We start from the raw sequence: 15,484 nt of genomic DNA on the forward strand, positions 1-15,484 counted from the left end.
GGTAGAGATCTGAAGTTAAGAGTGAGATGTTTAACACCATCATAAGGGTGAAGGTCCATCTGTAGGGGAACAGAATTAAGCATAGTGAACATGAAAATATGCTTAACTATGTTGTCCTAATGGAGTAGAGAGGAACTGGGAAGCCAAGAAAAAAGAATGTGATACTAGTCCAACAATGAAATCACCAGGGTTTGGACAAGGAATTTGCTAATGGAGTTAAGAGAATTTAAGAGCAATTTCAGCAGAGGGATGAAATAAGACTAGTTACTACCCTTAGCAACCAGAAAACATCAAGGCATAGCTCAGATGGTCCTTATCCTGGGCTCTGAGGCTTGAGGCCCCTATTCTGGACTCCATTAGCTATGCTGGGACATACCTCGATATTAGCATTTTATCTGCTGTGTTGACGCTCTTTGTTATGTCTCTTCCTTAGATGGTAAAGTCCTCAAGAGCAGTCTGTCTTAGTATTTTTTTTTTTTAAATTACAGTATATTTATAGTTGCATGGTTACAGTATTATTTTGCTTTTTAATAAACTTTTTAATTAAGAACAGCTTTAGATTTATAGAAAAATTCCAAAGACTCTACAGAGAGTTCCCATAGTTCTTGAATCCAGGTTTCCCTCCTGTTGACATCGTGTATTATCATGGTATATCTGTTACAATTAATGAACCAATTTTGATACACTGTTATTAACTAAAATCCATACTTTATTCAGATTTCCTCAGTTTTTACCTGCTGTCTTTTTTTCAATGCCAGAATCCCAGCAGAATACTTAGTCATCATATCTTCTCAGGCACCTCTTAGTTGTGACAATTTCTCACTTTCCTTGTTTTTGATGACTTTGATAGTTTTGAGGAGTTCTGGTCAGATGTTTTACGGAATATGTCCCTCAATTGGAATTTCTCTGGTGTTTTCCCCATGATTAGACTGGGGTTATGGGCTTGGGGGAGGAAGATCAGAGAGGTAAGTTTCCATTCTCATCACATCGTGCCAAGGGTCATGCCATCAACATGACTTTTCACAGTTGCTAATAACCTTGGTCACCTGGCTGAGGTGGGGTTTGTGAGGTTTCTCCAGTGTGAAGTGACTCTTCCCCCTGCCCCCCTTCAATACTGTACTCCTGGGAAGGAATGAAGTCACTATGTACAGCCTGCATGTAAGAAGTAGAGAGTTATGTTCCACTTATTTATTTAAACATTTCATCATTTATTTATATCAGAATGGGGTCATGGATATTTATTGTATACTTTGGGTTATAATCCTATCCTGCGTTATTTCTTTATTTTGTTGCTCAAATTGTTTGAGCTTTGGCTATTGGGAGCTCTTTAAAACATGCTCTCATCATTGCGGATTTCCTTCTTTCCTTTTTTTTTAGCACTTCATTACTTTCTGGCGCTACAAGCTCCAGGTTCATCTTGTTTATTTCCTGCCCCAGTCCTAGAATCAGCCATTTCTCCAAGGATCCCTAATTCCTTTTACTGGAGAATGGTAAATGATGGGTGGGCTTGTCTTAGTCACTTTTATTTCCCCATTTTTCTAACACAGTGCCTGGAATGTCATATTGTTGCACTGTTTTGTGCTTGAGGACAAGGTAACTAGTTGTATAATTCTCGTTGTGGGCCTGGCAATGAACTTACTGGCTGTACAGGAAGATGAACCATATGATCTTGGATACACTGAGTTTGAGGTAGGAGCACAACATTCCATTCTAAAAGCCCTGAAAAAAGGGAATGAAGAGGGAAAGAGAGGGGTGGAGAAAGGGAGGGAGTGAGGAAGAGAAAGAAGGAAGAAGGAAAGGAGAGGAAGGAGGGAGGGAGGGAGAGAGAAAAAGACATTAGCTTTTGGAGAAAGAGATAATGGAGTCACTAATTTACTGGTTTTGGGAAAAAGCATGAAGGGGATAAGGTCTTTGCAAAACAGAATACAAACTGTTCTTTCTGCTCTTTTTAGAGATTATTTTTATTAAGAAAAACTGCATGAAGTAGGTTAGAAAGGTTGGCAGTCTTGCATCTTCAAAGGAGGAAACCAGGATTGTCTGTGTCCCAGCCAGTGTTGATCCAGACAATACAGAATCTCTGGGTCTGGAGAGCTCAGCAGAGGCTTGAGGAGGCCATGGAAGCTGTTTTCATTACCGGGGTTTGAAGTTTCATTACCCGAGTTGTTGTGACTGGCAGATGGGCTGGAACAGTCACATGTGGTATTCAAATCACTGTGAAGAGACTTGACCTCTGCTTTCAGAAAAGAGGGCCAGAATAAAGGACACTCAAATAAGGGGTGGTGTGGGAAGTTCAAAGTTTGTTTGTTGGAGTAATACTGTCATCAGATAGTGTTCACGGTTTCTCTTTGTGTTTTTTTTTTTTAATAAAATATTTGTCAAAGGATAAATAAAATCATGATGTGTGCTTCATAATCTATGTAACCCATTTTGTGCATTATAATTTTTTTATGATCTCTCATATTTTTGACAGTTAAAATTCTTTTCTGGTACACTGAGATATTAGGATACCCCGGGGGCATGTTACATGGGCACTTTGTTATGTGGAGGCATGTGCCTTTATATGCCCTTCCACTCTTTTGCTCAAGGGGCTAAATCATGTTTTTCCTCCCAAAGGTCAAGAAAAAGCAGGCAACTCTGGAGCAGGGTTCAACCTCATTAACCCAATGCTCCTTGCCCACGGATTTAACCACTTCGTAGGCTGAGAAACTCACTCATAGAAACAAGAGTCCCCTGAACTTGTTTTTATTTCTGCAGTCTTGTCTGAAAAGGAGTTTTGTGCTTGAGATAGGAAGCAGAGAGGCTATCCTGTTATGAGAGGGTCCTGGCCAAGGGATATGGACACACTGCAGACATCTTGCAAATAAGCCAGTTCTTGCAATGATGTGGTAAGATGTGGTAGGGCCCAGCTGTTTACTCCACTGAGAGAGGTTTTAGCTGACCCACCCGGTCTTCTAGCGCTGTGTGTCTGAACTGGATCCAAATATCAAGCCTTCCGAGGCTCATCCATCCCCCAGGATGATCACAGCTGGATTGTTACAAAGTACGATATTAAAAGTAGCTGGTAAGAGAAGTTACAAATGAAGACTTGGCTATTTAGAAGACTATGATATACAGAGTTGAAGAATATAATACAGGTTAAATGATTTATGCTTTGTTTTTGGTCTATTGAACCTTTTGTGATTTTTATTATTCATGTCACCACTAATGCTCTTGAGTGAAGTGTCATCTTGTCCCCTAAACACATATTTGCCTTAGCATAGGGGTTAAGAGTGTATCCTTTGGAGTTAGGCTTCCTGAGTTCAGCTCCCCTTTCTGTACTTCCAAGGTTAATGTATTTAACCTTCCTAAGCCATAGTTTCCTTATTGGTAAAGATAATAATAATAGAGCTTGCCTGAAAGTGTTTTTATAAGGAAGAAATAAAGTAGTGTAGCTTTTGCACTTAGCATAAAGTTCTTTTCCCTTTGAATTTTACCTATAATTTGTTGAATGCTATTGCCACTTGCACTGAGCTTTAACTCTGGCTTTGTTTTGATGGTGTGTGGGGGTGGGGGTGGGAAGGGGAAGTAAGTATGGTTGATGAAGGGAAAAGGAAGAGAAAGAACTATGAAGCTACACCTGCATTTTCACAAAAAAGTAACCTCATTAAAGATTTATCTTCTTTGCAAATGCTTTTTGTGCTGAAACCTTAGAATAAAATCTTTTATAATGGAAATAATCCAACATATCTCCTTTAGATTTTACATGTTTTAGTACTTTCCGACTCAAATAAGCTATTCATTTATTTCTATAATTAGAGCTGTGTTTTCTGTGTTTTCTGCCACCCAACTTGTCTGAACAAGTTCCGTTAATTTGCAGTTCTCAAGACCAAAATCAGCAGAGAGGAAATCATACATTTTCTAATATTTTGCATTGAGCCACACAACATAGTAGTATTTAGTGTCGTTAAAGAACAAAATGGCAAGGAGATTAAAAACAATCATTGTCACTTGAGGTTGTTGGAAGAAGCAAATTGATATTAAATACTATACCATGGCAGGAAAAAGTATAAAACTCAAAGTATTCAGAAGATGTAAACAAAAAAATCACAATCTAAGATTACATAGAATTTTAAGAAATTCAACGAAGTGAAATGTGATGCAATAATAAAAGGAAACTGTGGGGCCTAGACATTATTTATAAGATAAGATGTTCATACATTTAAAGTAAAGTTGTTGCTTTAAATAAAGAGATGATCAAAGTATAACAACACATATATTAAATGGACAATAGGGATGGGCATTAAGTGAGAAAGCAAAAGAACTTTCTTTTTACATCCCCAGGTCCTGATCTCTTGAGACCACCTCTTTTAAACATTTCCGTTTTTAGTTATTCCCATGTCTGTCTCCATAACATCGTCTATTATGGTTATACTCCCATATCTAGATTTAACAGGATCCATTGGCTCCTTGTTACAAAAGAAGGGGACTTAGCTCACTTAGATCATCTGCCCCTTTTCTCCCTCTTCTCCGTTTTATAGTTTTAGTATTACTTAAATTTTTCTACAGGTTATTTTAATGCATACTATGATATACTTAACACTCTATTTCTGGGATCAACTGCTTTATTGACCTCCACAATGTAAGAGGAAGAAGTAAGCTCTCTAGCAATTCCTTCTCCCTTTTCTCCCAACATCTGCTTCCCAATTTATGTCATTTATGCCATTATTTTACACACTGGAGGATTAAAACATTTACATTTTGTTTTGTAACCATAGTAAAACCTTCCATCTTTTGGCTGTAGGTTGATTCTACACACTGAGAAAACAGGAAAGGAAGTTTATATTACTGTGATTTTTAAAATATCTTGGAAAATCTTTCAAATATCTTGCTTAGTAGGCCTGAAATTACTGATCCTGGCCCTTTTTTCTTAGCTTTTTTCACTCTGTTACTATGTGTTATTACTCCATAAATATGCTCATTCTTGTCAGACAATATGTCCTGGTTTTTGTTTGAAAAACATAGTTACTCCAACCACAGGGCATCCTCCAAAGGCTCAGGGGTCCTCTGTAGCTATTCCAGGGTTTGGTTTGTGATTGGACTGGAGCCAGTGGAGTTGCTGTAATGGGCTCTTGGTGGGGGAGGTTTGAGGAGGTTGACTTTGGCCTGGACTGTCATTTTAGATTGGGAGAACTATAAATTTTGCAAAGATTGAGTGTCTTCCCACCCTCACCCCAACCCCCTACCCAATCTTCTCTCACTCCCATTTCTTGGTTCTGTGTTTCTATAGGAAGTTCTGGGCACTCTGAACGGAAGTTGGGGATGCTGCTTTATCACAGGAGGGACAAAGTCTTGAGAGCCATTGCTTAGAATTTTTAATAAAGTCTTTCTCTCTTCCTTAACCCCTGTGGTTCCTTTAGCTGAGTAGCTAATCTAGGTCTGAAGATGATTCCATCATGATGATAATTCTGCATTGCCTTTTCATTGTCCTTTTTATATATATACACACATATGCACGATGTAGACATGGCAGTCATTTCATAATCTCGATTTATGGGGAAATAAGCAAAGGCTCAGAGAGGCCCCAAGTTCTGTGCACCTTAAGCCTCTATCCAGACACTTTCTTTCTGGCCTTGGAGAAGCCAGGGCTGCTGGATATTGATTTAGGGCCCTTTCCCTGGAGCCTTCATTTTTCTTCTTACTTTTTTTTTTTGAATGGGGTGAAAGGCAGTGTAAAGACCTTACCTTGCATATGACTGAGGTACTGCATGTAACTGAAGTACTAAGTTCAGAGGAAATGCAGGAGGGCTCTGTGTTTTACATGTGGTCTACATATACAGGGAGAAGAGTGCACCCAGTTGAAAATATATGTCAACTATGCAGTTGTTTCCAGAGGCTTGTGTTTATGGTACTACAGTATTTATACCAGCAAGCCTTGGAATAGCTCCTAGTTTGTGCAATCAATTGTAGAATGTTTATCCTCGCTCATGAACCCCTGAATTCCAGCAACTGGCATCAGTGTTTAGGCCCTCAGTTTGGGGCCAGATAAAATGAACTATTTCTTTTGGGTCTCTCTGTGTTCCATCTTCTGTCTCAGTTTACCAGTGTAGACATAGCTAGATCCTTACCCACATGCGCCCTTTAATTGTTAAATATGGATTATCTGGTTTCTGAATGAAAGCTTTGCTCTGAGACATGAAATAACTGTCTGTAAACATGTAATCCAGAGTGACACTATTTTTTTGTAACTGCCTGTACCAACTGTGTATCCAAACTTTTGCTGAAGAAATATTTACATGTTTTGGCTTTTATTTTTTCTGACTAATGTCAGAGTTTGAATTCCAGTAATTCTGGAGAAAGGAGGAAAGTGGTAATGTGTTAGACGTGAGGTGGGCCATAGAAAAAAATATACACAGCTTCAAAGACTAGAAATTTAACCTTATGTGCAGTAGATTTTATTGTGCTCCTTCTTAACCAGGTTGGTAGGAAATTTATGGACTAAGTTAGACTCATAAGTCTCCAGAAATTTTTACATCTGTGCATTGGGATCAAGTGCCCTGCATTTTGCATCTCTGGTATTTATTTTCCTGATGGGCTGAATGCATAGGTGATACTAAGGGATATCCTTACTGGTATCTTTCCAGTTAAGTGCCCCACACTACTAAGCCATCATTAAGACCCATAAGTTTGCTTTTCCCTGTCTGCCAAGATTTTGCCTGCTCTTCTATTTTGGAATTGTTTCCTTTTATTTGGACATATCTTCTTTAGAAAAAAAAATTTAACTCTTGTGTTTTTGTTTCAGACCTAATGTCTGTGGATCCCGCTATAATGCTTACTGTTGCCCCGGATGGAAAACTTTACCTGGTGGAAATCAGTGTATTGTCCGTAAGTAAATAGACAACCCGTCATTCTGCGTGCTTGGCTTTTGTTGTTTTTGGTTGCATGTTGATTCTTAATATTTGGGTCCTCTGTAACTGCGTACTGTTAATATGTTCATAGCAGAGCCTTCCAGCTCTAAGATTTCCTACATTCTCTGAATCCAGGTTGGGGGGTACATTAACTTGGTGAAACCACTGTCATGCCTTAATTCAGTGACTTCCTTTAGAATATTTTTAAGATATAGGGTACTGAGCCACAGGAATACTTTTATAAATGTGGCATGTCATTTAAATATGTTGTACCTGTCATCATTTTGGTGAGATTTTGAAAAAATTTATAACTTTGATGCTTTCTGACTTTGTGGGCCACCTACAAGCCTACTCAAATCTCATACACTGAATTTGGGTAGTTAAGGCCAAAGGCAGACTAGCTCCTAGACAAAGGGGAAAGGAAAGGGACAGATCATCAGATGAACTCAAATGTTACTAAAGACTCCTCTTTTGATTTGGCTACCATGGCAAACCTCCAGATTCTTATAATATCCCACAAATGTTGAGTGCCAAACCATGTGGCAGACAGGGTGCTAATTAATGGAGATATCAAGTCAAATTTTCAGGGCATCTGCCCTCCATGAACTTTTGCAATCATCATACCTACAAAATAAATTTCAGTTTTCAGAAAACTCCATTAGTATAACAGTTAAAACTTAGAGCTGAAAAGACATTAGGGAATCACTGACTATATGCTCATACTTGGCCAAGAATGGTCTATGGAGAAGAATAGAAACGTATGGCCGATATTCACTTGGGGATGTGAAAAAGTTAAATCTCTTTCACAATTCTTGATTGATCAGGAAATAACTTGTTCATTTGGTACATTGTATCTTATTTCAAGATCCAAAATTGAATCACTAAGACAGGGACATAATGGTATTTGGGGTTTTCTAAATGAACTTGAGAACAGAACCCTTTTCCTGGGTTAAATATCTTCAGATATTTAAATTTTTTCATCATAGTTTGCATTCTCTATCCCAAGCTCTTGATGTTTTAATGCATTTTCTATCAAGTGTATTATCTTAGCCTTGCTCATTTCATTTTTTTAAAATTCAGTTTTACTGAGATATATTCACATACTGTACAGTCATCCATGGTATACAATCAACTGTTCACAGTACCATTATATAGTTGTGCATTTATCACCCCAGTCTGTTTTTGAACATTTTCCTTACACTGTTCATTTCATTTTTCTCTTGCAAGTTTGTGCAGAAGTTTGAGGAAAGGCTCATGCCTATGAATATGAAAAGTAGTGACTATCAGTAGTCTGCTGATAAATAGAAATCATATGCCATTTAAACGTACTCTGTTGGCCACTAGGAGAGCGTTTGGTACTGATGTGACACTACTCTGTGGGTGGCACAGCACTGCTAATATTTCGCTGAAAGATGAATGGCTTCCCGACTGTAGATTCTGTACCAATGCAGGGGATTCCAACCTCCTCTCAGACTCTCAGTGTCATTCAGAACAGTACAAAAATATAGGGTAAAAACTGTTCTGTAGAGTTTATGTTCTCAATTGGTAAAAGCTAGAGAAATAGTCTTAGTAGGGCACAGTGTTCATATAAAAATTATTAAACATTTACAATGAAATTGGCTGTCATAAACACTGCTACAATTTTTATGTCATTAAATCTTAAGGTTAATATAAAAACAGTATGTTGGTAAAGATATAAATAGGTTTAGATGCAGGTTTTTTGTTTGTTTGTTTTCCCTTTGTTAGATGTCCTGGACTTTTTCACAGATTGAGTGCTGAGAAATAAGAGCGGAGAGGTTGAGAACTACTGATAAGCATGAGGAAGCTACAGCATTTTAAAGTGAGAGTTCATTTAGTCCAGAGGACGTGTTTTGTAGATGAATAAATCTGAAGCCTGCAGTCTTACGAGTCCTGTTGGCAAAGTTAATGAGGGTCCTGAGACCTCAGGACCCCAAATTCGAGGCTGGTGCCCTCAGAATTCACCATGCTCTGAATCTGTGTGTTAACAGACCTCTGGTTTTATTCACAGCCATTTGCCGGCATTCCTGTGGGGATGGGTTTTGTTCGAGGCCAAATATGTGCACTTGCCCATCTGGTCAGATAGCTCCTTCCTGTGGCTCCAGATCCAGTGAGTATAACATGTCATTATATATAACATTATTTTATGTGGTTACACCCTATTTTCTCCTAAATTTGTTTTTGGCTTTTCTCTTGCCTGCAATACTTTTTTTTTTTTTTTTTTGCACTAGAACATCTGTCTTCTCTGTGTTACCCAAAATACTTGGAATAGCTTTCCTCAATCTTGCCACTCATTTCCCTTCTTCACTCTTTATTGGAAACTTACCTATGAGGCATAGTTACTATGAATAATGTAAAGATTATAGTCTGAAAGCAGGTATCACCTTATTCATCTTTGTGTCTCCAATGTGAACATCATAAAAGATGCTCAATGAAATGATTGCTTAGTGAATGTTTTTGGCTCAAGAAACTAGGCAATTTTCCTTGAGGTATTGAAGTATGAATCTGATTAAACTCTTATTTAAAATTCAATACCCCTGTAAGAAGTTGTTTAGGCATTTTCTGGGGGTGACTTATCAAAAAGTAAAAAACATATTTTTCTTTTCATAATTTTGCCACTTGGTTCATTCTGTGATGCCAAAGAAAGATCCACAATTCATTCTTCAGAGTCTTTGCTTGCATGTTCTCTATTTTTTTTAATGTGCAGTCAGCAGTGAATTAGGGGAAATGTGGAGGTTGGGAAGGGGGGTCATTATCAGTTGTTTAAAAAGATGAGGTTCACTTCTATATCAATAGCCGCTTAATGTCTCAAGGAGAAAAACTGAGGTTCCTTAACCCATTTCCCATTTCCAGTGAGAAAATGCAAACCCCTTACAAGGTGTTCTGTTTTTGACTAGGTTTTTAAGATAAAGTGTGTGGTAATAAGTGCACTCTTTTTTTGTCTGTTGCCAGTAGAGCCATCAGTGTAACCAAGGCTCATTGCCTGTTAGGGTCCTAACATTTAAACATGGCACTGATAATCCAGTTACCAGAATAAGGCTAGTAGTCCTGTGTAGCAGGCACTTTTGGTGCCTACTCACATCCCTTGGCAATCGTGAACACACGTGTCTCGCTCTCTGCCTGAGAGCTTTGTAAAATTTTTCTGACCGGGGAGCATGCCAGTTTGCATACAGGGTAAGCTGGAAGTCTGGAGGGTTAATGGCCCTAGAGGCAACTCTTAACCAATGACAGATGGGAAGTTGTTAGATACATGCCCCAGTTTCCTTGCTTCTCAGTTTGGGTAACAGTGAGGTATGTTTTGCATGTCTCCTCAAGTTTCTTAGTGGGACTGAGCCCCAGTTCCCCACAGATGGCCATAGGCTTGATAATATACCTTTATTGTCTTCCTTCTCTTCTTTTTCACTTCCCGGCTCTCCTACCAGTGTTTCCTGGGAGTACTTCCAAAACAAACTACTTGCACTCAGATTCTTGTCTCAGAATCTGCTTCTGGAGGAACCCACACAAAGACAGCCTACTACCAAACACAGCCAATCATAGATGGGGATTGAAACTCTCTGATGGGATGGGACTCTTTAGCTTATCTTACTGTGTGCTGAATTCTGAATGTGTGTCCTCCAAGCAGCAGCAGATTCATTCTACATAGTAAGGACACCTGAGCTAGAGGAATAGAAAGAGGCAGAGAGGTCTACTGGAGTTACTTCCAGAAACATTGTCAGACAGCTCTGTCTCTATGAGGATGACTTCCAGTGTGCTGCTGAGGATCGAGAGCTTCAGGGGTGGGGGAGTTGGGAATAGACCCCGTCTTTCAGATTTGTCTTTGATCCAACTAAGAGCGCTGCACTTATCTGGGGAAGAAAATATAGCCAGATGGAAAAACTGGGTATCTACCTGGAAAGTCTCTCATGATAACATGCACTAATGATTTATCTGTCAAATAAAAAGACAGCAGAGCTCATGAGATGTGGAGACAAGATGTTAACAAGAATGGAGGGAAGGCCATTGTCCTAGTTTACTTGAGGGTAGCAGTGAGATGGGAGGAGGTAGTGGTGAGGTCCTGCAGGCCAGATTTAAGTTCCTCAGCTAGAGAGAAGAACAAGACTTGTGGGTGGTGCTCTCTGAGGAGGTTTGGGTCCAGTTATGGTACCTGGACATTCAACAAGATCCCAAGTAGGTAAGTGGATGAGTGGCATAAGGAGGGTCTAGTTTTGTCAACAATCTTTGAATTCGTTGTAACCTTTAAAATCATTGGTTTGGACTTCAGCTGAACTGATAATGTCTAAACAACTTGCAAAATTAAAAATGGCAGAATGTGTTTTAATTAAGGGTAACTGGGGAGGATAAGAATTCAATTCCGATCTTTAGAAGTGATGTTCTATGAGACAACTATGCTACTCTGTAGAACTTCCCTGGCCATGGTGTGGTAGACAATTAAGTTAGCTAACTCATTTGCTAATAGAGGATAACCCGAACTCAGTGAAATGTTTGTATTTACTACCTGTGGTTCTAGTAATAGGGAGTCAATATGAATCATTTACTCAATTTTTAAGAAGTGGTTATAATTGTATTTTTGTTTGTATTCTACAGTCCTGTTTTTTTTTTTTTTTAACTTTTATTCTAGTAACATATACAACCTAATATTTTTCCTTTTAACCACATTCAAATATGTAATCTAGTGGTGTAAACTACATTCACACATGATGTACTATATCACCACCATCCATTGGCATATACTAGGGGTCAGGGCATTTTGTGGGAACTCTGATGGCCTTAGTTTTCTCATCAGAAAAGGAAAGGAATGGAAAGAGGAGTGTTCTTTCAGGTTGCTTTCAGATTGAATGTCATGTGACTTAGGAAAAGAAATGATTTCTTATTGTGTGAATGAGAGACAGCACTTCCATAAGGCCTAAATTGTTGGCCAGCAATTCTCTTGGATGCAGGGAAGACATGGCTTCCCATAGACTTGGTGAGATTGGTCAGAGCTCTTGACACTGGCCAGTGAGGCACTGGGGCAAAAGGAGAAAATTGGCTTGTCTGGGTGACAACGGTGGTTTTTCTAGATTTTACTTCCAGCCCTAGTGGGGCACAAGGATTGTTTTCTACTCTGTCAGGCTCTGAGATTAGAGATGGACCCTGAGCAGCCTTTATTCTCCTAAGAACCTATCATGGTGTATTGATATGTGAATTTATTCAAACTCTTTTTAAACACATGCACACACTAGCTTCTAATACTGGGATTTACAAGCTCTACAACTTTACTGTCCCTTATATAAAGGTTTATTAATTTTTTTGTCATGCCTGAAACTGCCTTTTTAAAACATCAACACATCTTCAGGGGAAGAAATGTATTTCTGATATTTCAAAAGTAACAGTATGTATATTTTTATTGTAAAAATTGCCACCTATTTTTTGGATTATAGACGTTGGAGATCAATTCCATGTTCATCCTGCTTTATCCTTTCCAATGTTTTTAAAGAATTTTTAATAATTAAACATTTTATGTTGAGTTAGTTGTAAATTCACATGCAGATGGAAGAAATAATGCAGAGATCCTATGTACCATTTACTCAGTTTTCCCTCTGGTAACGTCTTGAAGAACTACAGTGCAATAGCACAAGAAAGATGTTTGCACTGATACAGTCAAGATAAAGAACATTTCCACCACCTCAAGGATCCTTCATGTTGCCTTTTTATAGCCACACCCATTTTCCTACCACCTCTACCCCTTAGCATTTTTTTTTACTTTTTAAAAATTTCAATGCAATTTTATTGAGATATATTTGCATACCATATGATCTTCCAAACTGTACAGTTGTTCAAAGTATCATCATATAGTTGTGTAATCAACACAATTTTTGAACATTTTCATTACTCCAAAAGAAAATGGAAATAAAATTAAAAGTAAAAAAGAACACCAACATCTCATACCCCCCGTATCCTCCTTTTATTCATTTACTTTTTTGTCCCCATTTTCTACTCATCTCTCCATATACTAGATAAAGGGAGTCTGAACCACAAGGTTTTCACAATCACACATCACACCGTATAAGCTATATAATCATATGATCGTCTTCAAGAATCAAGGATACCGGATTGTAGTTCAAAAGTTTCAGGTATTTCCTTCTAGCTATTCTAGTACACTAAAAAGTATAAAGGGATATGTATGTAACGCATAAGAATAACCTCCAGAATGACCTCTTGACTCCATTTGAAATCTCTCAGCCCTTGAAGCTTTGTTTTATTTCATTTCTCTTCCCCCTTTTGGTCAAGAAGGCTTTCTCCATCCCACGTTGCTGTGTCCAGGCTCATCCCTGGGAGTCATGTCCCCAGTAGTGGGGAGGACACTTCAATAACTTCTGGTGACTATTAATCTGTGTTGCATTTCTTGTAATTTGTCATTTTAAATTATGATTCTATATACAGTATGTAACTTTTTTTTGAAATGCAATTTTATTGAGATATGTTCACAAACTGTATAATCCATCCAAAGTATACAATCAGTGGCTCACGGTATCCTCATATAGTTGTATATTCATCATAATAATCAATTTTAGAACATTTTCATTACTCCCCCCCAAAAATAATAAAAATAAATAAAAGTTTAAAAATATAAAAGAACATCCAAAACATCCCATACCCCTTATCCCATCCCCTATTATTTATATATATATTTTTGTCTTTATTTTATTACTCATCTGCCCATACACTGGATCCAGGGAGTGTCCGTCACAGGGTTTTCACAATCACACAGTCACATGATAAAAGAGAAATAGTTATAAAATCATCATCAAGAATCAAGGCTACTGCACTACAGTTCAACAGTTTCAGGTATTTCCTTATAGCTATTCTAATACACTAAAAACTAAAAAGGAATATCTATATAATGCATAAAAATAATCTCTGGTATGATCTCTCAACTCTATTTGAAATCTCTCAGCCACTGAAACTTTATTTTGTTACATTTCTTTTCCCCTTTTTGGTCAAGAAGGCATTCTCAATCCCATGATGCCAGGGCTAGGTTCATCCCTGGGAGTCATATCCTGTGTTGCCAAGGAGATTTACACCCCTGGGAGTCAGGTCCCACATAGGGGTAGTGAGTTAATTTGCAGAATTGGTTTAGAGATACAGGCCAAGTATGTAACCCTTTGGAATTGCTTTATTTCTCTCATCATAACTCTCTGGAGGTTATTGTGTGTGTCAACAGTTTGTTCCTTTTTATTGCCTAGTAGTATTCCATGATGTGAAGGTACCACAGTTTGTTTAACCACTCACCTGTTGAAGGACATCTGAATGTTTCCAGTTTTTGGCTATTGTGAATAAAGCTGTTATAAACATTAGTGTACAGGTTTTTGTGTGAACAAAACTCTCCATTTCTTTGGTTTAAAAAACCCAGGAAGGCAATTGCTGGATTGTATGATAGTTACATATTTAGCTTTTTAAAGAAATGCCCAACTGCTTTCCAGATGGGCTGTACCGTTTTATATTCCCATGGCAGCAAATGAGTGGTCCAGTTTCTCTGCATCCTCACCAGCATTTGGTGCTGATATTATTTTTCTTTTTAGCTGTTCTAATAGATTTGTAGTGCTATCTCATTGTGGTTTTAATTTGCATTTTACTAATGGCTAATGATGTTGAGTGTCATTTTAATGTGTTTATTTGCCATCTGCATATCTTCCGTGGTGAAATTTCTCTTCATGTCTTTTGCCCAGGTTTTAATTGTATTATTTGCTTTTTACTATCAAGTTTTGAGAGTTCTTTATATATTCTAGATCCCAGTCCTTTGTCATTTATGTGGTTTGCAAATAATTTCTCCCATGCTGTAGATTGTATTTTCATCATCCTAACAGACTTTCACAGAGGAAAAGTTTTTAATTTTGATCAAGTCCAGTTTATTAATTTTTCCTTTTATGGATCATGTTTTCAGAGTCAAGTCTAAGAACTTTTTGCCTCATCCTAGATCCTGAAGATTTTCTTCTATTTTTTTTTTCCTAAAAGTTTTATGGTTTTGTATTTTACATTTAAGTTTTTGATCCATGTTGAGTTAATTTTTGTATAAAGTGTGAGGTTTAGGTCAAGGTTCATTTTCTGGTTTTTTTTTTTTTTTTTTGGCCCACAGATGTCCAGTTACTCCAGCACCATTTGTTGAAAAGGCTGTCCTATTTCCATCAATTGTTTTGCACTTTGTCAAAATCAGTACACTACTGTATTATTCATATTCATAGCTGCATTATTCACGGTAGCCAAAAGGCAGAAACATCCCAAGTGTCCCTCAACAGATGAGTGGCTAAACAAAATGTGATACATACAATGGAAAATTATTCATCCATAAAAAGGAATGAAGTTCTGATACATGCTATAGTGCAGATTAATCTTGAAGATACTATGCTGAGTGAAAAAAGTCAGACACTTAAGGGACAAATATTGTATGATTCCACTTATATAAAATATGTAGAATAAGTACATTCATAGAAAGTAGGTTAGAGGTTGCAGGGGTCATGGGGCAAGGGGCAGAGATATTGGTTGGGATAATGAAAAAGTTTTGGTAATGAATAGTGGTGATGGTAACACAACCTTGTGAATGTAAT

General features: G+C 37.8%; 1 protein-coding gene across 2 annotated transcripts in view; it reads left to right on the top strand.

Annotated features, from left to right (window-relative positions):
- Nucleotides 1–15,484, top strand: part of FBN1 (fibrillin 1) — a 250,836-nt gene that overhangs the window by 24,510 nt on the left and 210,842 nt on the right. For both annotated transcript variants that reach the window (XM_037834045.1, XM_037834046.1), the window contains 2 exons: nt 6,779–6,861; nt 8,914–9,012. In XM_037834045.1, the coding sequence (XP_037689973.1) occupies nt 6,779–6,861; nt 8,914–9,012 (182 nt within the window). The remainder of the gene's footprint in view (nt 1–6,778; nt 6,862–8,913; nt 9,013–15,484) is intronic.

This window comes from Choloepus didactylus, chromosome 4 (genome assembly GCF_015220235.1).
Source record: "Choloepus didactylus isolate mChoDid1 chromosome 4, mChoDid1.pri, whole genome shotgun sequence".
NCBI classification, from domain to species: domain Eukaryota; kingdom Metazoa; phylum Chordata; class Mammalia; order Pilosa; family Megalonychidae; genus Choloepus; species Choloepus didactylus.